At 40.9% G+C, this 23378-nt stretch overlaps 1 protein-coding gene across 1 annotated transcript; it reads left to right on the forward strand.

The window, feature by feature from the left end:
• Window positions 1–9266: 9266 nt before the first annotated feature.
• UCMA (upper zone of growth plate and cartilage matrix associated) lies at window positions 9267–23378 on the forward strand. Its single transcript, XM_036758406.1, has 5 exons — window positions 9267–9324; window positions 9716–9781; window positions 9897–9989; window positions 13781–13879; window positions 23281–23378. The coding sequence occupies exons 1-5, from the start codon at window positions 9267–9269 to the stop codon at window positions 23376–23378; spliced, it is 414 nt and encodes a 137-aa protein (XP_036614301.1).

Below are 23378 nucleotides of genomic sequence, written 5' to 3' on the forward strand. Positions count from 1 at the left end.
ATTTTTAAGTATAGGTATTTGAATCTCCATTTTATAGGTAAGGAAACTGAAGTTCATTAACTTTCCCATGGTTGCAGAGACAGGATGTGAAACTAGGTTTTCCTGACTTCAAACCTAATAATATGTTTAGTAGGGTTAACGAATATTTGTTGAATTAAATTCTAAGTGAAAGAAAATAATGGATTTCTGGATAGCTTTTGTGAATTCTACAAGCAAAGATTTTTCCTTTTCTTCCTTTCCTTTCCCCCAAGTTCTCATTGATTTTCTAATGAGGGACATTTCTTTATTTATGTTTATTTACTTGAAACACAAATCCAACAAGAAATTTACTCAAGTTGGTGCTGGTCCAGTAACGTCTTGCATGAAAATTCCTGGCCCAGCTGCAAAGGGAAGGAAGCTGCTTGGGCAGCTAATCAGAGGAGACCTGCTGGCCCTCACCAACTGTCCAGGGGCCACCCCTGCCCTACTGCCCTCAAGAATGGGAACACTAGCACACATACTAGCTTCCTGTCATAAGGACACGAAAGGGGATGCTGATTCTGTCCACGGCAAGAAGAGATGAATGAATGAAAAAGCATTTATTAAGTACTAATATACCTCATCTTCAGCATTGTCTTCAATTCTGGGCACCAGTTTAAGAAAGACATTGTTAGTGAAAATATGTTTAATATGAATGTTTAGGGAGAGTCGACGGCAGATTGCACGCTGTCTTGGAGAGAGGGGAGGGGAAGGAGGGGGAGAAAATTTAGAACTAAAAATCTTATGAAAGTGAATGTTGCAAACTAAAAATAAATAAATGAATAATTTTTAAAAATTTTTAAGCAAAAAAAAATACTGATAAACTAAAGAACAAAGAGAGGAGGACAACCAGCATGATGAAGGGCTTTGAGTCCATGACATCATCATCACCATTATAATCATAGTTAACGTTCATATGGCACTTACTATGTGCTAGGTACTGGGCTAAGCAGTTTCTAAATACTATTTCATTTTATCCTCATAACAGTACCAGGATGTAGGTGCTGTTTTTATCCTCATTTTGCAGATAAGGAAATTGAGTCAAACAGAGGTTAAGTGACTTGCCCAAGGTTACACAGCTACCAAGCACCGAGCTCAAATTTTAACTCAGGTCTTCCAGACTGACAGCTCTATCCACTGTAGCACTCAGCCTCCATTAGAATGTAAGCCGTTTTGAGCATAAGCCTTTTGAGGGGATATAAAGAGAGGCAAAAGATAGTCCCTGTCTTTAAGAATCTCACAATCTAATAGCCACATACAGGATAAACAGGGAGTAAATAAGACAGGTAAGAGGTACCAGAATTAAGAGGGGCTTGGAAAGACTTCTTGTAGAAGCCAATATTTTAGTTGGAACTTATAGGAAGCCAGGGAAGGCAGTAGGTGGAGATGAGGGGGGAGAGCACTCCAGGCACAGAGGACAGTCAGAGAAAATGCCTGGAGCTGGGAGATGTTTATGGCACAGTCAGGAGCCCGGTGTCACTGGACTGAATGGTATGTGATAGGAAGTAAGGTACAAGAAGACCAGAAAGGTAGAAGGGAGGTAGGTTATTGAAGGGTTAATGAAATATAAATATCTTCCCTGTACATTTATAGGCCTCCATGACTACATATGTTGTCCTTTCTCCTTGAAGCAGGGGCTACATTCCCAGGACTAAAAGGTCAGGTTATACCTGGCCATTTCCTCTTCCTGGAAGGGTTGGCCACCCTTCTAGGAATATATGGAGTCAATCCTGTGTCCTTTTGAATGCAGATGCTTGGCCACATCAATCACAGATGTCTTGCTCCTTTGAACAGTCCCGCAGCTCCAACACATCCTGTGCTGAGTCTCATAGGACTCCTGCACTGAACCAATCAGGTGCTAAGTCACATATGGCCCTGGCACCAAGCTTTGAAACTGGATATAATCTGGAAAAATTGATGTGTTCTTTGGAGTCTTACTTGTGGGGAAGACGCTTTGCCCGAGATGTGTTCCCAGCTGAGGCTCTGGGAGCTGAAATCAAGGGACTCTGCAACACGTAAACTCAGATACTGGTGCTTCCCTGGTTTGGTGATGCATGTGAACATTTCTATTATTATTTTAAGCTTTATTTGTATATTTCTATATCTCTTTAATCCTGTTTTATATTGTCCTCATGTGCAGGATAAATGTTACACTGATTCTAATTTGGTGTGAAAAGTGGTCATTACACTGTGCAATCTGATCCTAAAAAATACTTAAAACAGCTACACGTATCTCCTTCATGGTACAGTTATGAAGGTCTTTGAACGCCAAACAGAGAGTTTTATGCATGATCCTGGAGGTGGTAGGGAGTCACTGGAGTTACGGGGTGGGAGGTGGACATGGTCAGACCTGTACTTTGGGGAAATGACTTTGGCAGATGAATGGAGGATGGATTGGAGTTAGGGAGAGACTTTCGGCAGCGAGAGGAACCAGTAGTATATAGCAATGATTAAAGGATTGGGTGATAAAAACCTGCATCAGCATTGTGACAATGGTAGAGGAAAGAGGGGGATGTATTTGAGAAATGTTGTGAGGGTGAAATGGGAACTGAGGAAGTCCCCAAGTAAAACAGTACAGTTGGAGAAGAGTTGGACAGAGCCCGGCGGGATACTCACAATTAGTGGGCATGACCTAGATGAGGATCTGACAGAGACTGAGAAGGAACAGTCAAAAAGGCAATAAAAGAACCAGGAGACAGTGGTGTCCCAGAAACCTAGAGAGAAGAGAATAGCAAGGAGAAGAGGGCTATGGGCAGTGTCAAAGGCTGTGGAGAGATCAAGAAGAATAAATACGGAGAAAAGACCATTGGATTATCTTTCCTTTTGTATGTATCCCTAGTGTTTAGCACAATGCTTGGCTCATAGTAAGTATTTTATAAACATTTTGTCATTCATTTATTTGTCAGACATGCTCTAGTGGGGATTTCTTTTGTGTATGGGTTAGACTAGATGGCCTTTGAGGGCTCTTCTAACTCTGTGATTCTGTATATATGTTCCAAGCATTGTTCTACGTGCTGGGGATACTAATATAAAACTGAGGAAGTCCCAGCCCTCAAGGGCAGGGTCTATCAGGGAAGAAAGCATATATAGGGGAATGGTGGCCCCGAAGCAATGGTTTGGTTTGAAAAGTCACAGGGATGGTAAGTGGAGCCAATACTAAATAGCAACTCTTTCTCTTTTGGCCAGGACCCCTGAGGGTCTTCCCCTCCCAGTTTGATTTTTTTGTTTGTTTTTGATTACAGGGGCCATCCCCTGATTACCTCCTTAAAGAGGCCTATTTTGTAAAGGCCTTAGCCTGAAAGTGACAGGGTCTCCCATTGCATCCTGAGCCATCTCCAGTCTTCCTGGTGAATATCAGGCCACTGGACCCAGATGGCTCCAGAGGAGAAAGTGAGGCTGGTGACCTTGCACAGCCCTCACTCACTCAAATTAGTCAACGGCAAGTCATGTCATTATCTCCCTGATGCCATGGTCCTCTTACAAAACGAAGGACAAACACAAGATTGAGAGATACATCCTATGAAGTTACAGTGGCAGTATTAATCTGATTATGGTTCTGAGCAGGAAAAGTGTATACAGCAGGGCAGATGGCAAGAAGTGAATCATGTATGGTGCTGTTTAGATATAGTGGGTCATGTGAGGCATTCACTAATCTATTGTTGTTTGTCTTTCATTTTCAAAGAGGACCAATGATATCTTGGGGTGATGTCTTGACTAATGTGTGAATTGGATTTAAGTGAGGCAGAGCTGCACAAAGTCATCAGCCTCAACTCTCTTCCAGAGTCATCCAAGTCCTGTGGCAGGACAAAAGTCAAGATGTCTGGTGATGGCCTGGGATGCAGTGCATGACCTTGGTATCTTCAATGTCTGACCAAGCTCTAAGCACTCCACGGTGCTTGCTTCACCCACCTTCATGACCATTGGGACAAATTGTTCTCATCTGTCTGTTCTGCTAAGGGAAGTCTTCGCATGCCCAGGGCAGACATTCCTGTAACTCACCAACAGGTTTGAGGCTTCAAAGTTACCCTCAGCCTCTTTTAGCCTGTCTGCTGAGGTGATTTACTGGGGTATGACCATTGCACATGCTACAGCTTCTTGGAGCCACAGTTAAAGTTGAGTGCCGGGTAGACACCAGAGTTGGATAAGTAGCTCTGAAAAGGGCTCAGCTAGCTCTCATGTCAGAGACATGCCAGTCCTCCTGGAATACCCCATACATATTCACTGTTGGGACAACCTGGGATGTGGTATGGATGTTACAAGACTGAAAGGGTTAAGGCTTTCAGGACATGGTCTCTGGATCATAGGATCATAGATTTAGAACTAGAAGTGACCTTAGACCAACCCCTCATTTTACAGATAAGAAAATAAGGTGTTAGGGACACTTAATGACCTACCCAAGGTCAAACAGATAGGGTTGGAGGCAGGACACGAATACAGGATGCCATAATGTCTTTTATCAGCCAATGCCAAAGAGACAGGGCAATCTATTTCAATGATTGAAAGCCACCAGGGTCTCAATACCAAATAGAACACTTCCATTTTCCTTTCCATCTCTCCAGAAGTAATGGTAACTGTGATATTGCTATTCCTCCCTCCTATAGAAATATGACAGAAGACCTAGGTCCTGCTCTGGACCACCTACAAAAATTATAACCAACTGTGGAAGATCCTGAAGGGCAGAGAGAAAGCATTTACCAGCTAACAGGGCACATATGAGTAGTGAGGTTTGGGGAACTTTTCTTCAGACAGCAGACCCTGATCTCTTATGCCCTATTGCATTCCTCTACTACACGTGTATAGATCACAGAATCACAGATTTAGAGCTGGAAAAGACTGTAGATGTTTCTGGTTCAACCTCCTTAGTTGACCAATATGTACAGCATTTCATTGCTGATGAAGCTTTTCATACTCATTTTCTCATTAGAGCCTCATAGTAACTCAGGTAGGTTTTGCTTTTATCCTCATTTTACACAGGAAGAAACTGAGGTGGAAAGAAGAGTTAATTAATTTGCCCAGAATCATACAGAAGAGTGGCAAAGTCAGGACTTCAAAACCAGGTGTCCTGGTTCCCATAGTAATCTTTGGTAGATCTAGGGACCAAGCTCTACAAGAAGACTCAAGGATGACCAGGAAGGCATTGCAACTATTCCAGCTAGGGGGATGTGGGCTCCATTTCCAACTCCTGCTTCTGGGCCAGGCAAGCTCTGACACACAGTGGACCTACTTTTGCTTTTTTATTTTTAACCAGTCCTGTGATTTTACCTAAAAGGGGAATCTGTGAGGGACTGGTGAGGAACTTGCATCAACAATGCAGATTGGGAACTTTCCCACAATTTTGGAGGATTGCCTGGAGGCATTGAGAAATTGTGACTTGCCAGAGTTAGAGTCATAACTTGAACCCAGGTCTTCTCCACTACAAGTCTGGCTCTCTATCCATGATGACACTGTTTCTCAGGGCATACCCTACTTTATGGAAAAAGAGATAGAGAGACTTGGGGGAAATACTTCATTTCATTTTATCCAGATCAGGGATTTCATTGATATTGGAGCCTTTGGTGATGAAATTACCCGTACATGTGCAGCATCAGAATATTCTTGTAACCCGTGGTCTCAAAGAGTTGTCTAGGGCATGGAGAATTTGAATGACTTGTCTGAGGTCACCACAAAAATCCCAAATGGGGTCACGAAGAGTAGGACATGACTGAAAAATGAAATGTATGATATTAGACAAATCCCTTGGATTTTCTGGACCTCAAAATCCTCACTGTAAAGTGATGGGGGGGGGGAGACTAGTTAGTCTCCAATGTCCCTTTCAGTTCTAACCCTTTGATCTTATTATCTTATGAAAATGAACAAGATCAGAGTCTGAACAAAGAATCAGGAAGGCCTTGAATTTGGGTTCAATCTCAGCTTTCCTACTTACCACTCTTGTGGCCTGGTACCTTAATTTGCTCACCTGCAAAATGACACAGATGTACTAAATTAAGAGTTCTTAACTGTTTTTGGTGTCATGGACCACCTTGGCAGTGTGGTGAAGCCTATGGACTCCTCAGCATAATGTTTGTGATTTACATTCATAGTTGAAGGAAACGCTCAATTTCATTTAGAAGTTAGTAAAATTAAAAATGTAATTTTTCCTCCATCTAGATTGGAGTCCAAGTTAAGAAATGCTGGATTAAACGATCTCTAAGGTCCCTTCTGGCTAATCTTCTGACACTACTCTTTAGCTGAAGTCAAACCGGTAAAGTGTACGTATTTTTGATAAGAGCTTTTAAAAATAAATCTTGCTAAAGTTTTCTTCCCCATGAATGTCCCCTTGTGGGATATTTCCTAGCCCTTGTTCCTTGAGCTTGGCCTTTTGGTGCCCCCAAAAGGCGCCAGATTGGAAAGCCTGTGAAAGTTTGTTCTTGTAGTTAGAGATCATTTGAAATTCAAAGCATCTGGAGAGGGCTACCCCTAAGAAACATCTTCGAATAGGCAACGTTTGCCTTGGCTTGGCGTTCCTTCCTCAGTTACTGTCTCCTTTCTCCTTTGTACTTATGACTGACCCCTGGCTGGCTAGGATGCCTCATTTATACTTCTTCACCCAGAGAATTCATGGTCTGGAATTTTGCCTCATTGTCAGCCCCTGGTCTAATTTTACCCCATTCCCTCAGGGTCCTGTTCTCTACTGGATGACAATGAATCAGAGACAAATCTGTGCTAGTGTATAAGGAGTGAAGAGCACTGGAAAGAGCTGGGTATGGTTGAACTAGATAATCTCAAAAGTTCCTTGGAGTGCTGACATTCTGATTCTCATGTTATCTCTACTAGTTAACATATATGCTTCTTTAAAAAAATCTTGAGATTTTTATGTATTTTGTTTAGGATTTGTTTGGGGGACAGGTTGGTTGTTGTCCTTTATTCTCAAAGAGGACTGAAATGACATCACTATGTTGGGGTTAAGGTACAGTGTGTCTGACTGTGGCTGATCAGACAAATAGGAGTGCAGAATACTCTACCACAAGTTGGGCACAAATAGTCCATATGAACATTTGGAGTGGAGATGTCTCTAAATTTGTGCATCTCATGTTTCTTTTGAGCTACTGCAATTCTGCTTTGCTCATAGAGCATAGCACTTTCTTTGATGTGGGCACGCCACACTGGTGGTCCTGTGCCGGTGTATCCCACATCTCACAATAGATTCCAAAGTTCTTGAGAGAGACCTTGAGAGTGTCCTTGTATTGCTTTCTCTGACCTTTGTGTGAGTTCTTGCCTTGTATGAGTTCTCAGTGAAATGGTCTTTTAGGCAAAAGTATGTTTGGCATTGGAATAGCCCATCAGAGTTGCATTCTCTGCAGCAGAGTTTGAATGCTTGGCCAATCACCAAAGCTTAAAACTCATGTGTCATCCTCAGCTCCTCTCTCTGTCTCTGTCTCTCCTTCTTTCTCTCTCTCTCTCTCTCTCTCTTAGTCTCTCTCTGTCTCTGTCTCTGTATCTGTCTCTCTCTCTCTCTCTCTCTCTCTCTCTCTCTCTCTCTCTCTATCTCTCTCTCACTCTCTGGCTGTCTGTTTGTCTCTCACATACACACTCTATATCTTTTGTTGGCAGTGAGCATTTCACCAGTTTAAAAAGAAGAAATTTTTTTTTTGTCAATGCAGTAGCTAAGATTACAATTCATCTTTTTTTAAAATAGGTGTCTTCTGTTTTTACATCTTTACTTCTTAATTCCCAGCTAGGTATTGCAGTGGATAGCGTGTGGGGCCTGAAATTAGGAAGATCTGTATTCAAATGTGACCTCAGACACAAACTAGACTTGCAACCCTAGACAAGTCACTTAACCCTTTTTAAGACAGTTTCCTCATCTGCAGAATGAATTGGAGAAGGAAAAGGCAACAGTATCTTTGCCAAGAAAACCCCAAATGTGGTCACAAAGAATCAGAAACAACTGAAATGACTAAACGATAACAATTACTTCTCAATATACCCTTTCTCCCTAGCCAATGACATAACAAAGAATTGGAAAAAAATGTTTAGCCAACCTAACCAACACATTGTTGGATAATATGTGCAATGTTACATGCCCACTGTCCCCTCTCTCTGCAAAGAAAAAAATGTATTTTCTCATATCTTCCCACGGCTAAAGTTTAGTCCTTATAATAATATAATGTTTAGCTTCTTTCTTTCTTTCCTTCTTTCTTTCTTTCACCCTTTCTCTCTTTTTCTTCCTTCCTTCCTTCCTTCCTTCCTTCCTTCCTTCCTTCCTTCCTTCCTTCCTTCCTTTCTTTCTTCCTTCCTTCCTTTCTTTTTTCTTTCTTTCTTTCTCTCTCTCTTTCTTTTTCTTTCTTTCTTCCTTCCTTCCATTTATATATTTGCAGTGTTATGTATTGTTTTCCTGGTTCTATTTACTTCACTTACTTCAGGTCATATAAGTCTTTCCATGCTTCTTTAATGCTTCTCTTTCAATAGAATTTATCAGTTGGAAACCTTTGCTTTGCTCTGCTCTATGAAGTCTGGCAGGAGCATTACTGAAGGCAGAATACAAGAAGCTTTCTTGGCCTTTTTGAATCCTAAATTTCTGCCATTTGAAAGCTGACTCCTGGCCTGGGCATTCTGAGCAGCACATCATTTGGCTAATGTTTTTTTTTAGTTTGCCAGATATTTTTAATGACAATTATAAAAAACCAAAAACATCTTTTTCCCCCAGACTGCCTTTTTAAACAAATGATTTGCTTTTAGTTACAAATACTGTATGACAATGCCTTTTTTTCCCAAAACTAATACAAGAACAATTTTTGAACAAAATGTCTGATTTTCTTCTGAATTCTTTGGGAGTTGGGGTGAAAAGGTAGAGAGAAAAGCCTAATCTTTAAACATATTTTACTCAGAACTTTTCCCTAACCCTCTAACAAAACTGATATGAGGATATGAATGAATTTTTTTTTGGCTACGACCTTATGAGTGGCAGGTGTGGTACAGGCTTTGCCACTCTAGGTGCCCAAGTAACCCTTACACTAAGTTCAACTTTTGCAGATGTTTTCAAGTTGCCTGATACATCTCCAATACCCTAGCCAGGAGCAGCCAATTGAAGGCACAGTCAATACACACCCCTCCCCTTTACTCACCAGTGGCATCCCTTCTGCCAGCCTCCTTCCCCCTTCCTCCCTTTCTCCAAGCCTGCCTGACATAAGAAGAAGCTGAATCTGTATCTCCAAAACTTATTTCCTCTTTTCTATTATTTCAAGGAGTAATCCTTAAGTTCAGCAACGATGATTTGGAAGCAAATTCTTTTCCTCTCCTGCCTTACTGCATTTGTGCTTTTAGCTAGTAAGTATGAGCAACAGAGAAACCCCAGATCTTTTAACAGCAAAGACATACTAGATATCTATACTTTCTGCCTTGATGCCATAGGAGGAGAAACTGCATTTTCTAGAATGCTGCAGAAGGTGTGCGCACGCGCATGTGTGTGTGTGTGTGTGTGTGTGTGTGTGTGTGTGTGTGCTAAAGAAAATTACACAGAGCAGCCTGCTTTGTGGTTTCCTAGGAGGGCGTATGTCCTGTCACTTGGATGTGAGAGAATGAATTCCCTAAAGTAGTGATTAGGAAACCAGACTTTAAGGATGTAACCTTGTACATGACTGCAGGTTAAGGGTTTCCCCCATGGGATGCTAGACTTCTTCATTGCGCTCAACTTTGTCTCTGTGTTATTTTTACCTAGTTCTTGAGGCTGGGGAAGGTGCAGCTGTGGGCTCTAAGCAAGCAGATGGAGAAGAGGATAAAGAAAGTAAGTAGATCTGCTAGTTCAGCAAAGAGGGAAAGCCACCACGTCCTGCTAGCTGTCCCTAGAGCATCCCAGTGGCCCTGTGGCTTTTGTGATTAGTCAATGTTTCTGCTTCCAGATTTGAAGAAGATTTTCCTCCAGGAATCAGATGCTTCTAATTTCTTCAAGAAACGGGGCAAGAGATCCATCAAATCCCGGGATGAGCTGAACGGTGGGTGAGGAGACTGATCGGTGTTTGTGCCAAGTTACTTCCCTTCTCTGTCTCCTTCTCCTGCACTGGCTCCTAGGAGCCAGGAGTAATTGTTAGACTGAGGATAAAAGATAAGAAAAGAGACTTTCATTCATTTAAAATTAGAGAAAATATGCTTTTGTTAAGGTTCTCTTCATTTACCATACTACTCAGCAGTGTTTATTTGTGTATCCTGATATACACTGGTATGTAATTGTATGTATTTTAAGTTTGCATTTTGTATCTATGGATGGCATTTTATGAAGGAAGAGGCAGTGACACAGAGTAGAGAAAGTGCTAGATTTGGTATCAGGTCCTCTGACATTTACTAGCTGGGCAACCATGAGCCAAGTTTCTTAACTTCTCTAAGCCTCACACAATTTTCTAAGACTTATTTACTAAGTTATCTGACTTGGTGGAAGATATTCCCAATCTGAGAAAAATCACAGAGCACTGATTCATTGATTTCTTTCTCTCTGTGTCTCTATTTGTTTATCTCTGACTCTGTTTTTCTATCTCTCTTTCTGTGTCTCTATCTCTCTGTCTCCGTCTCTGCCTCTGTGTGTGTATCTCTCTGTCTGTCTCTGTATGATTGTCTCTGTCTCTGTCTCTATCTATGCCTCTCTCTCTATCTCTCTGTCTCCGTATCTCTGTTTCTCTGTTTCTGTCTCTCTGTGTCTCCCTCTCTGTCTCTCTGTCTCTCTCTGTATCTCTCTGTCCCTGTCTCTCTCTGTCTCTGTCTCTCTGTCTCTCTTGGTCTGAACCTGTAATTTTATCAGTGTAGGGAATTCAGTGTGGAAACTTCCTCCACAGAAGCAGAAATGCCAAATTGTCTATACGTTATAGTCTTAGACAAACACCTTTGAAAGACTTGAGAACTCTGATCAAAACAATAACCAACCCTGATTCTAGAGGATTGATGATGCCACTTGCTGTTCATCCCAGTCAGAGAGGTGATAGACTCAGGCTATAAAACAAGGCGTACTTTTTTTGCACATGCCCAATGTGGGGATTGTTTTGCTTGACTTTACACATCTGTTATGAGAATTTTGTTTTCTTTCTTTTAATGGGAAGAGGAAGTAAGGGAGAAGATTTAGATTTTCGTTAACTGAAAAACATTTTAATTTGTTTCTAAAAACTTACAGTTTTTGGTGAGTTGTCTGGAGCACTGAGAGGTTCAGTGATTTGCCCTTGGTTACACAGTTAGTAGGTAACAGAAGTAAGGTTGGAACCCACGTCTTCTTGACTCCAAACATGGTCCACTGTTCATTATGCCACGAAGGCTCATATATGTGCATAATTTGTTTCCCTGGTGGCACATAGCATAGTGTCTTATACATAGTGGACCTTCCATACGTAGTTACTTGATTACTAACTGGCTGGTAGAAATAATTTTTTAATGTGATGGGGATGAAAGGGTTAAAGAGTTTAGGGTTAAAATATCTGTCTCTTCTGAGTTAGATAAAGAATGCTTCAATAAGAAGATAAACATCTGGCTCTCACATAATTTTGGATTCAGAATTTTTATTTTTCGAACATAACTAAAATTTGATTAAATTTTATTTTTTCCAACTGAGGAAAATTAACCTTATCTCCTTCTCACCTCCCCACCCCATTGAAAAAGAAAGGAAAAAAGAACGCTTGTAACAAATACTATGGTAAAGCAAAACAATTCCCACATTTTTAAAAAATCATCATTTTTTGATTAACCAGGTAGTTTTCAAAAGAAGGGCTCCAAGAAAATAAACTCCTGGAGATGTTTCTGCTTGAAAAAGAGGCATTTCTTTAGGAGATGGCAATGTTTGCCATCCTTTTAAGTTGACTCCAGCCAGGGAGGTGTGGTTTGAAGCTTTCAGAAGTTCATTATAGACAGTGCACATAGTGTGTGGAATGAGCTCCCCCACATGCTGCAGGAGGCACAGGATAGCCTGGTGGACACTCAGAGCTCTACAGCAACTTCTCCTTTCAGTCTTTCTAGGCAACTAACACACAGTGAACTTCTGGGAATGGTGCTGAATGATGGGCACCGTGGCTACCCCTAAGGCCATGTGGGACCAAGGGCAGACAGCATTTCATAGTTGTTGCCAACACATTGCATTAGTGTGTGTACCCAAGGAGCTTTACTTTTATTTTTTTATTAAAGACAAGTATTTATTGAGTACTTGATTGTAAAGGACATTATTTTTATTTGACAAATGTAAAAACTCAAGAGTTTTAAATTAGCAGTTAAACTTTAAAAATGAAACACAAAATATTATTTGCTGGAGACATGAAGATGTGCAAAGAAAAATCTGGGTTTGCCTATGAAACCTGTATTAATTAACTTAAGCACAGGTAAGCACTTAATAAGTACATCTCTCTCTCTCTCTCTCTCTGTCTCTCTCTCTGTCTATCTATCTATCTATCTATCTATCTATCTATCTGTCTGTCTGTCTGTCAGCCAGTCTGTCAGCCTGTCTGTCTGTCCGTCCATCTACCCATCCATCTATCTATCCATCCATCTATCTATCTATCTATCCATCTATCTATCTAAGCAGTCTGGATCAAATAACGATCAAAATAAGTTAAATACTTTGCAAGCTTTGAGCACTTCGTATATGTCAGTTATCATGAATATCGTGTTATTTTGTCCAAGTCACTACAAGGCAAGGCTAGGCATCAGTTTATCTGAAAAAGACCCGGCAGTCTCAGTTGTCAATCTGAATAACAGCTCAGCGTGGCAGCTAAAACTGCCTAGGAGATTGGAGGTTGTAATGAGACAAAGCATCTTGCCCAGCATTTCTAGGCAGGTGATGGTCCTGCTACAGTGAAGAATTAAAACCCCAGTGAGCAATACCTATACATCTGGCATGTAGCTATTTATTTACACTTCTTCTCCTTACAATATAAGCTCTTGGGGGGCAGGACGTGTTTTTGCCATTGTTTCCTCAGCGATTAGTCCACAGAGTAAGCTCTTAATAAATTCTTGTTGATTGATTCACTGAAGTAGTTTTTAAGCCTTCCCTATAGCCCATACGTGCTGTGTCCCTCTCTGCTTCCGGGCTATGTCTCAGATTTCTTCTCTTCAATTTCAACAAACAATTTAGGTCCTTTGGAGACTGCACAGCACAGTGGAAATGCATTGGATTTAAGTGAAGGCTAGCCTTAACTTTGTGCCGAGTCGCTTAATTATCCTTACTACGCAAGTCCAGACCAAAATAAAAATAGTAAGGATAACTATTTATCAACAATTACTTATATCAAAAGAAATCCTTTTTCTTTTCATGACTAGTCGTCCTTATTCCTACAGTAAAAATCATGGGATTTAGAGGTAAAAGGGGCCTTAGAGGTCATTTAATCTAAAACTCATTTTTCAGATGAGGAAACTGAGCCCCAGAGGCATTAAGCAACTTGGCCAAGGTCACATAGTTACTGTTCGCCAGAGGTTTCAACTCTTCACTGTAACACACATGACTTGAATGATCACAAAGCAGTTCATTGTCTGTGCTACAGGGAGTAGAATTTCTGCCATTGAAAATATGTTTATGAAAGTAATATTAATCTTAAAAACATTCTTCTTTGAGACCATGCTACTCCCCAAATCTTGCAACTCTATTCCTGGCCTAGGTCCACTCATTAGGTAAATAATTTACCTCTCCTTCGTGTTAGTCTATATCTGCTTTTCCCCAGAGACAGATGCTATGAGAAGCAATCATTGGGCTTAATGACTGGGTTCTCCTAAGAAATTCGGCATTTCCTTCCTCCTTGTAAACTCTGTAAATTCTCTTCCACAGCGGAAAATAGGCAAAAGCTTCTAGCAGATGAGCATCGGCGGGAGTATTACGAAGAGCAAAGGAATGAGTTTGAGAACTTTGTGGAGGAGCAGAATGACGGTAAGGATCTTCCGTGTGTGTGTGTGTGTGTGTGTGTGTGTGTGTGTGTGTGTGTGTGTAAATCACATTATTCCCCCCTCCCCTTAGCATTTTTATACCGGTAGAAATCTGGTTTGAATTAATATCAAAGGCTGACTTCAAGGAAGAAAATAGGGATATGCCACAAAAGGGCAAAACCTAGAAAACTGTTAACAAAGCTGCACTACCCCAGATCTATTAAGGTCCAGCAGTCTTTTCACCTAGGAATCTTTGACATTAGTGACTGTTAGAGTACTCAGTGGGTTGAATTCCATTAAATATACAGTTTTTGCTTAAGAGTTGTTTAATGGAGACTATCATTAGAGAGAAATTTCTAGCTCAGAACAAAGACATTAAAAATGCCTATATGATGAAATTGAAATTCTAATAATATAAAATTATATGGCATGTAATGATTTTTTAAAGGAGGATGATAATGGATACTTCTCCTGATCCCAATTGGTTCTATCTGGATGCCAGGCCACTTGTATTTACTTACTCCTGGTAGAGAGATGAAGAGGGAAAGAGAAAAAAGACCTTTGGTTGGTCCTCTGCTCACTGGAAAAATAACCTTCTAACTACTGCCACTCATAGAAAGAGCCATAGTGTTTTCAGTTGCTCTTCAGAAGAGAGGCAGAATGGAGAGGTCTATTCTCCTGCCCCACCAAAAGGTCAAAAGAATGACCAGTATCTTAAAGCTCTACCCCTTTATGGGCACCAAGTCACCTGCTTCTATCTCATCTTCTGTGTTCTAAACTCTGACAGATTTACAGGTGAGTAGAGGTGTCTCCAACCTTTTGCAAGGAAGAAGTCAGTTTTGTTTGTTTTGGGGGGGGCAGAGCAATTGGGGTTAAGTGACTTGCCCAAGGTCACACAGCTAGTACATGTGTCAAGGGTCTGAGTCCGGATTTGAACTCAGGTCCTCCTGACTCTAGGGCTGGTGCTCTTCTCATGGCACCACCTAGCTGCCCCCAAGAAGTCAGTTTTGAAACAAAGGAATTCCGCCCATTTATTTTGGGAAGCTCAGTCTCATCAACAAGATTCACTGAGGACCACAGTTTTGACTCAAGAGGGTCCTGCCCTGTTCACAAACAGAAAGCCATTCCTTTAATCTGGTTAACCTTAAACACCAGGGAACCACTTTTTCCTGAGGGGAAAGAGAAAGGAACACGCATTTATTAAGCACCTCCTACGTACCAAGCCCTGTGCTAAGTGTTTTTTTTTTGTAAATAGTATTTTATTTTTTCCAATTACATATAAAGATAGTTATCAACATTCATTTTTTATAAGATTTTGAGTTCCAATTTTTTTTCTCCCTTCCATTCCTCCTCCCCAAGATAGCAAGCAATCCGATATAGGTTATACATGTGCAATCATGGAAACATATTTCCACATTAGTCATGTTGTGAAAGAAGAAACAGAATATAAAGGGAAAGCCACAAAAAGTGACAATAGTATACTTTAATCTGTATTGAGATTCCATAGTTCTTTTTCTTGATGTAGATAGAATTTTCAATTGTGAGTCTTTTGGAATTGTCTTGGATCATTGTGTTTCTGAGAAGAGCTAAGTCTGTCATAGCTGATCGTTGTACAATGTTGCTGTTATTGTGTACAATGTTCTCCTGGTTCTGCTCACTTCACTCTGCATCAGTTCATGTAAATATATCCAGGTTTTTCTGAAACCCACATGCTCATCATTTCTTACAGCACAATGGTGTTCTATTATATTCATATACCACAACTTGTTCAGCCATTCCCCAATTGGTGGGCATTCCCTTAATTTCCAATTCTTTTGTGCTAAGTGTTTTACAAATCTTATTTGAGATTTACTGTTTTGGCTAAAGCCCAAAGAAAAGGCAAAGTATCCAAATAGTTAGAAGATAACTGAAGGTCAGCTGTTAACATAAAACATTACTAAGAATGACCCAATGGGAAGGTTTCTAACAGTGTGAAGAATGGATTGGAGGTAAGAAAGTAGAGGCGGGAAGACCTGTTAGGCTCTTGTCATAGACTAGATGGGAGATAATGAGGGCCTGCTCTAGAATGATGGAAACGGGAATTTAGAATGAGGGGGACCAATACAAGAAATACCGTAGAGGTAGAATCAATAGGATTTAGTAATTTATTAGATATCCGAGATAAAGAAGAGAGAATAATCAAAGAAAATACTGAGTTTCCAACATGAGAGAATGGGCAAAGGGTGATGCCACAGAAAGAAAATGGTCAGAAGGAAGAAAAAATTGGAGGGAAAAAATAATGAATTTGGTTTTTGCTATCTTGAGTTTGAGGTACCAGATAGGGATATCTGTAGGCAGATGAAGATGTAGGACTGAAGCCTGATTGGAGATAAATATTTGAAAGTTATCTCACACTTAGGGAAACCCAAGAGTCTGTCTTGTAGGTCCTCATTTAGTAAATTTCTGGGATGGGGAGAGGATGAAATTAATGACTTTAGTTGAGTCTGTATTTGGCTCATGACTCACTTGTGGACCCCCACAGACCTTTTGACTATGGCTCTAACTCAATTACACTATACCTACTTGCCCATTCTATTACTCCAAATTTCCCTGCTCATACCCACGGCAAAACCCAGTAATGAGAGGAGTTGTATGAGGAGGCAGAACCTGGCTGTTTTTCCCCTGCCTTCACAACTCATCCAATAAGTAGTGATGATGGTTGCAGTGGGATACTTAGCTCATTTCCAAGTAGCTTGGACAGATGCCCAACTTTTGACTCTAGTATCTAGTCCTTCCCATCACCCCTGGCTTTGAAAAACCTCAAGTTTTATTTACCACATTTCTACAGAGATCTAACCTCAGGATGGGAGCAAAGAACAGTGAATTAGAAAAGAGATTTGTAAAACACGAGTCAGGCACACACACAGGCACAAATCATCCAACAATGAATGGTATTGAGAGATGCCAACCTTCCCAGGGCAACATGGTAATACTGCTACCAATGGCCTTTGTATGTTGTTGTATCCTGATCACTCAGATGCCCAGAACAATTTTTAAAGGCCCCCAAATGCTGCATTTTCTAATTAGTGAGGTTTTTATATATCTTTGCAGAGAAATTTTATATTTTCAATGAGGCGTTATTCTTGCTATGTGCACCTTCATAGGGTAATAGATTTAAATTAAAACTATCCTTAGAAGTCAACCACTTCATTTTAAAGAAGAGGAAACTTGGGCCTGAGGGGGCTAAATGACTTACCCAAGGTCACCTAGTAGTAAGTAGCAGAGCCAGAACTTGAACTCAGGTTCTCTCACTCACAGTCAGCTCATTGAGCCACTACACCACTTTGCTGCCAAGGGTGGACTGCCTCGCTTTAGACGGGAATCAATTTCTAGGAAAGATTTAACGGCAACTAGATCTTCCCATTGTCAGAACCCTTTCTCTGGAGATCTCCAATACCTGTTTGAATGAGAAGTCTTAGTAATGGTTTCGTATTGGGATGCATTTTGTTGTCATTGTAGAGTTGTTTTAGTTGTATCCGACTCTTCATGACCCCATGTGGGGTTTTCTCGGCAAAGATGCTGGAGTGCTTTGCCATTTCCTTCTCTAGCTCATTTTACAGATGAGGAAACTGAGGCAAACAGGGTTAAGTGACTTGCCCAGGATCACACAGCTAGTAAGTGCCTGAGGTTGGATTTGAACTCAGGAAGATGCTTCTTCCTCATTCCAAGCCCAGTGATCTATCACTGTACCACTTAGCTGCCCACTGGGCTACATATAAGCAGACAGTCAGGTTACCTTCTAGACTTTGAATAAACTAACCCAGAAATGTACATGCACATGTTCTGAGAGGAATTCTTAATATTTCAGGTTTATACATGGCTAGAAATTTCTCAGTAGTTCTGGGGTTCCATTTAATTTCTTTGGATGGCTCTGAGCTGGATAGAAAGCCTCCCAGATTTTGTTTCTTATTTTTCAGATACTTCCCCCTGCCAAAACTTCAGGTCCCTCAAAAGTCCAGATACCTTGGGCTCACTGGGGCTTTTGGCAGCATCATGGCGTTATCTTCACTTCTTGGCAGGCTGGGTTTCCTCCCTGCTGTCAGTAAGTGATGAGCTTAATAGGCTGTAGATGAGTGGTAATGTGTGGGCTAATATAGAAGACGATTGCTGTATCTTACTGAATAAAATCTGAAAGTGACCTTGTATAGAACTCTTTGAATCCTGTACTTCACTGCATAATCACCACGGATTTTATGCCAAAATTTTATTTTTGCAAAAAAGTGGGGTGTGGCCATTAAGCGAAGCTTTAAAAAATTGTGCCGGTATTACTTAAAAATCATGTATTACTAAACTGCATTGCTGGCAGATGAATTGTACAGGTTAGCTAGCGTGGGATGATGCAAGCCTTACCATATCATGTGACTTACTCATGGCAGCTTCGCCTGCCCACCCACGCCCCCTGGCGCCTACAGCTCTTCATTGGGTTGAGTAACAATAACGTTAGTACTGAAGAGAGCTCTAAACAAACCATGCGAGTCAGCTTTCAAAAATATACTGTGCTGAGAATTCTAGGCTCCTGGCTCGCAATGCAAGAGAGATAAATGTCTATCCATATGCCACTGGTGAATACATTGCTGCTCTGTTTACATTTTAAGTGGCGTGACAAACAGAATTATACCATGTGATGATTACTTCATGAAAAGTTACAAACCAGCTTTTGGACTGGGGGTGCACACCCAGGGTGCAATGATTATGCAGTAAAATATGATATAGTGAAATTATGATAATTCCTTTGGGAATTAAGGGCCCATATACCCTTGTCAAAAGAGGGAATCTCTGTGTTCTAGTCCCTGTTTCTACAAAAAGCCACAGGGGATGTCAGAGCTAGGAATAATCTAGCTCAAGCCTCCCTGGGTCTCTTCCACAGCTAAGAACTTGAATTTAAGACTCTTAAAGAATTCCTATATTGATTTATATCCCCAAAGTAATGAGATGGTTGTAAAGCCTTGGCTATGGTAAACACCCAAGAGAGTTCTTAATGGGGGCTGTCCAGTTGGACTTTGCATACATAGGCAGTGCAAGTGACATAATCAGTGTGAATCCCTCCAGTGTGCAAATGAGATTGTTGCTAAAGCCAGGAAGGACATATACTTAGGGGAAAAGGGGACCAAACTCCTTTGATAAAGGGACATGGAGGGTGCTAAATTGACCTAAAAGTTCATCCATTAAATGTCGAGGCCTGTAAGCTACAGAAGATGCTAGATCCACAAGGCAGATTGGGGTTTGGGCTGTAGGACAAGAGTATACTTGCTGGTCAAGGCTCCTTTAATGAGTGTGATTCAGTAGAGGGATTCTTCAGTTCCACCCCCAAACCTCCCACAGAAATACAGACAAAGAATGGCCCTGTGACTTCACTGGTCTAGGGAGTTCTCTGGTGAGGAAACTCCCTTCACCAACACAGATCAGCACCCGCTCTTCCACTTGTGATCTTTGAGAGTTGCCTAGAACACATGCCCAGGGTCACACAGCCTGGGTTAGAACTACATCTCTTCTTGCCTTCCAGGCCAGCTCTCTATTATGCTATGCTGCTTCTCCGAGATGGATGATACAGATAGAAATATGTAGATAGATATTCTCCTCCTCCAAAAGTCAGCCAGTCAACAAGCACTAAGTGCTTACTGTCTGCTAGGCCCTGTGCTGAGCGCAAGGTATGTAAAGGAGGGCAAAGATACAATCCCTGCTCTCAAGGAGCCCATGCTCTAGTGGAAAACGAACAGACAGTTTAAGTAATTTGCCCAGGGTCACGCAGGTAGTAAGTGTTTGTAGGAGAATTTGAACTCACATCTTCCTGACTCTGGGTCCAGCACTGCACTCAATATCCACATAGGTTGACATTTTTTCCTTTTCTTTTTTTACCTTCCCTAGAGGTCTCTCCCTTGGGGATCCATTCATAGGGATTGTTTAGGGACCTTGATTGTTATTTTGAAGATGGTGGAGGTGAGGAAAGGAAAGACCTATAAAGTCTTAATGTATCTACCCATGGCCAGTGACTCCCAATGAGTTGTCTTATCACTTCCTGCCCTGGGACTATTCAATGGGGCTAGTAGTATTCCAAGCGCTTTTTATTAGGAGCCTTTTTTTTTCCAGGAGACTCGAAGGTGGTGAGGTTGGGGGAGAGTAGAAGTGAAAGGGAGGCCATGGAACTTTCATTTCCATCCCTTTTTTTATGTGATGGGTGGGGAAGGAGGAACAGGCAGATGGTGTGTCCTTTAAAAGGCTTTTATATGGAAAGACTTGCTCAAAATAAGGAAAAGCAAAACTGAGCAGAACCAAGAGAACACTGTATACAGTAACAACAATACTGTTTGAAGAAAGGTTTTGAGCAAATAAGTTATTTTGACTGTTTTAAATACTTAAACTAACTATAAAGGACATAGAAGGAAAGATGCCATCTGCATTCAGAAAAAGAATGATTAATAGATGTATGTATAGAATAATTTTACATATATATCTATTTGTGTTTGATGGCAGCCATCTCTAGAGTGGAAAGGGGAGGGAAGGAAAAAAGAGAAAAAAAGAAGAGAAATTTAGATGATAATTTTATTATATATATTTAAAAAGAATAGCAAGTTGTACATAATAAATTTGCAGTTTCATGTGCAATCATCTTATTTTAAAAATTATACTTTGTTATGGAAATGCTTGTTTTGTTCCATAAATTAAAAATAAAATAAATTTGTTTAAAAAGAGAGTTCTTTTATGTAGACCTCCTTCCTCTGATCCTTACTGTCTCCATCTTGCTCTGTTTGTGCTGGGACCGGCTCAGACCAATTGCAGTGCACTGCTAAGAGGCAGTGAGATGTTCTTCAGGGCAACAAGCCAGTCAATGTAGTCCTGAGGTCACTGGCCTCTCTGCCTGTTTGTTCTGGACTGCTGTGAAGTGTACTCTTACCCAACAAACTTGTGTAAAAAGAACACAATAATAAATGATCAAAGAGCCGTTAATCAATTAGCCATTAATACTCTTGAGAGGTGACAGGGCAGCCCCAAGTGCGTGAGTACTGCCTCAGTGAGTGGCTGTCAGCCAAGAAACAGAACAGGGGAACTGACTTTACTCATTGAAAATACAAACTTCTCTGGGAATCCATTTAGAAAACTTAGACCAAAGTACTTGCCAGAAAATACAAATATCCTGGAGTTTCACCCCTTTCACTTGAGACTTAGTGAGTTAGTACATTGTTTAAAAAAAGTCAAGCATATATAGAATTGCAGAGTTAGAGGGTAAGAGGTCCTCTAGTCCATCCTCTTCCCAGCTACAACAGGGAAGAATGAGCTCTGATGTTATGTCGACCTTGTTATTGTTAATATTATTATTTAAAGAAAGGGGCAGCCAGGTGGCACAGTAGATAGAGTGCTAGGTGTGGAGTCAGGAAGACTTCTCTTAAGTAAGGTCAAATGTGGCCTCAGACACTTACTAGCTGTGTGACCCTGAGTAAGTCACTAAATCCTGTTTGCCTTAGTTCCTTCATCTCTAGACTCTAAAATATGCTATGGGAATACGGGCACCATAATTAGGCTAACATTCATTTAGGGGCTTTTATTCAGTATTTCATATACTGGGATATTATATTTGTTAGATGGGTTAGCTGGCAACTCCAAATGTGTCTATGTACACATACAGTTTCTAGCTAGTAATGACAATCTGTTGCCATTTGTAAAGGAAAATGGTATTCACAAAAGTGAATGGATGGCACTTAGAAATCTAAGTAGCAAACATATCCTCATATATGTTGTGCTGTTTTATGACACATCGTGGTCATTGAAGCCACAACCCTGGCACTATAGTTTAGTATGCCCTGCCACAGTACTACAAATGTTGATTCTTGTTGTTGTTTTGTCATTTTCAGCCATGTCCAGCTCTTCATGACCCCTTTTTGGGGTTTTCTTGGCAAAGATGCTTGGAGTGGTTTGCCATTTCCTTCTCCAGCTCATTTTACAGATGAGGAAACTGAGGCAAACAGGCTTAAGTGACTTAACCAGGGTCACATAGCTAGTAAATGTCTGCAGAAGATTTAAAATCAGGTCTTCCTGACTTCAGGTCTGACACTCTATCCACTTCAACATCTAGCTGCCCTTGGCTCAAAAATTTCTCAAGATGTGGAAGGTGGAATGTAGTCACTCAATGAAAACCTCATGGGGTTTTAGGGCTACCCTGTGGGGCATGGTGACCAGGACTAAAGAGTCAATAATCATGTTGTATGTATTCTGCCCTGGAGTCAGACCTCTTCTGGAGTATTATGTTTGGTTTTAGAAGAACACTCACAGATGGAAGAGTGAGAAAGGACACAGAGAGGTTTCAAGTTCGATTCTTAAGAGATCAGTAGAAATAGCATTTACATAGTGTTTGAAGGCTTGCAAGGCACTTTTTCAAATATTATCTCACTTGATACTCATCAGAACCCTAAGAGGTAGTTTCTATTATTCCCGTTTCACAGAAAAAGAAACCAAGTCAGACAAAGAGTAAAGAACTTGCCCAGGGCCACACAGCTAGTAGGAGTCTGAAGCTGGATTTGAACTCAGGTTTTCCTGACTCAAAGCTCTAACTGCTGTACTAATTGTACATTACTGTATATTGCTTAAAGAGAACTAGATATGTCTAGCCTAGATAGAAGAAGATTTAGAGGAAAACATGGTAGCAGTCTTTAAGTAGGGCCGGCATATAGAAAAGAGACTTTTTTTTTCTGTTTGACTCCTGAAGGCAGATCTAGGAGTAAATGGGTCTGGGTTCAAACCTCACCTCTTACACATATTAGATATGTGGCCCTGAGTAAGTTATTCAATTTCTTTAGAGCCCAGTTTCTTTATCTATTAAATGAAGGGACTGGCATCACAGTGCCTCCATAGTCAATGAAATGAATCGGGGCCATGGTGCCCATGTTCCAACTGCCTCTACTGCCATAGTCATGTCGATCACACATCGAATGCCTTGGAGGGTTGTTTGTTTTATTGTTTAATTCTTTAGATATTACACATTGGGGACAATGTGAAGAGGGGGGAAGTAATTTTTTATTTTGAAACTTAAACATATCTTCTCAGACACATTTCTATATACTTACACTTAGATGCACATGTACATGATCACTGACACAGTTTCTTAGTGATGCCCCTTAACTTTTTCTCTTGGTTTTGTTATGGTCCTTAGTTGCCTGGCCCCACATAGAGATCCCAAGTTCTCACTGTGGTGATCCCAATCAGTGCTGGCCCGTCTCATCTAAACTCCTTCCCAGCTGGTTACCCCAAGGAAGAATGACCCAACATGTTGAGAGTGTGACTTCAGAGCTTCTCAAAGGCTAAGGCTCCATATCCGAAACAGAAAGAGCCCGTAACTCTGATATGTGACAGAACATCTCATTCTCTCCCCTGCAGAACAAGAAGAGCGGAGCAGAGAGCAGATTGAACAATGGCGTCAGTGGCACTATGACGGTCTCTACCCACCATACCTCTATAACCGCCATCGCATCTAA

The sequence above is a fragment of the Trichosurus vulpecula genome, chromosome 5 (genome assembly GCF_011100635.1).
Source record: "Trichosurus vulpecula isolate mTriVul1 chromosome 5, mTriVul1.pri, whole genome shotgun sequence".
In the NCBI taxonomy this organism is placed as follows: domain Eukaryota; kingdom Metazoa; phylum Chordata; class Mammalia; order Diprotodontia; family Phalangeridae; genus Trichosurus; species Trichosurus vulpecula.

Coding starts and splice junctions, on each gene's coding strand:
- UCMA (XM_036758406.1), top strand. CDS start 9,267: ATGATTTGGAAGCAAATTCTTTTCCTCTCCTGCCTTACTGCATTTGTG. Junction 9,325..9,715: donor TGCATTTGTGCTTTTAGCTA/GTAAGTATGAGC, acceptor ATTTTTACCTAG/TTCTTGAGGCTGGGGAAGGT. Junction 9,990..13,780: donor ATCCCGGGATGAGCTGAACG/GTGGGTGAGGAG, acceptor TCTCTTCCACAG/CGGAAAATAGGCAAAAGCTT.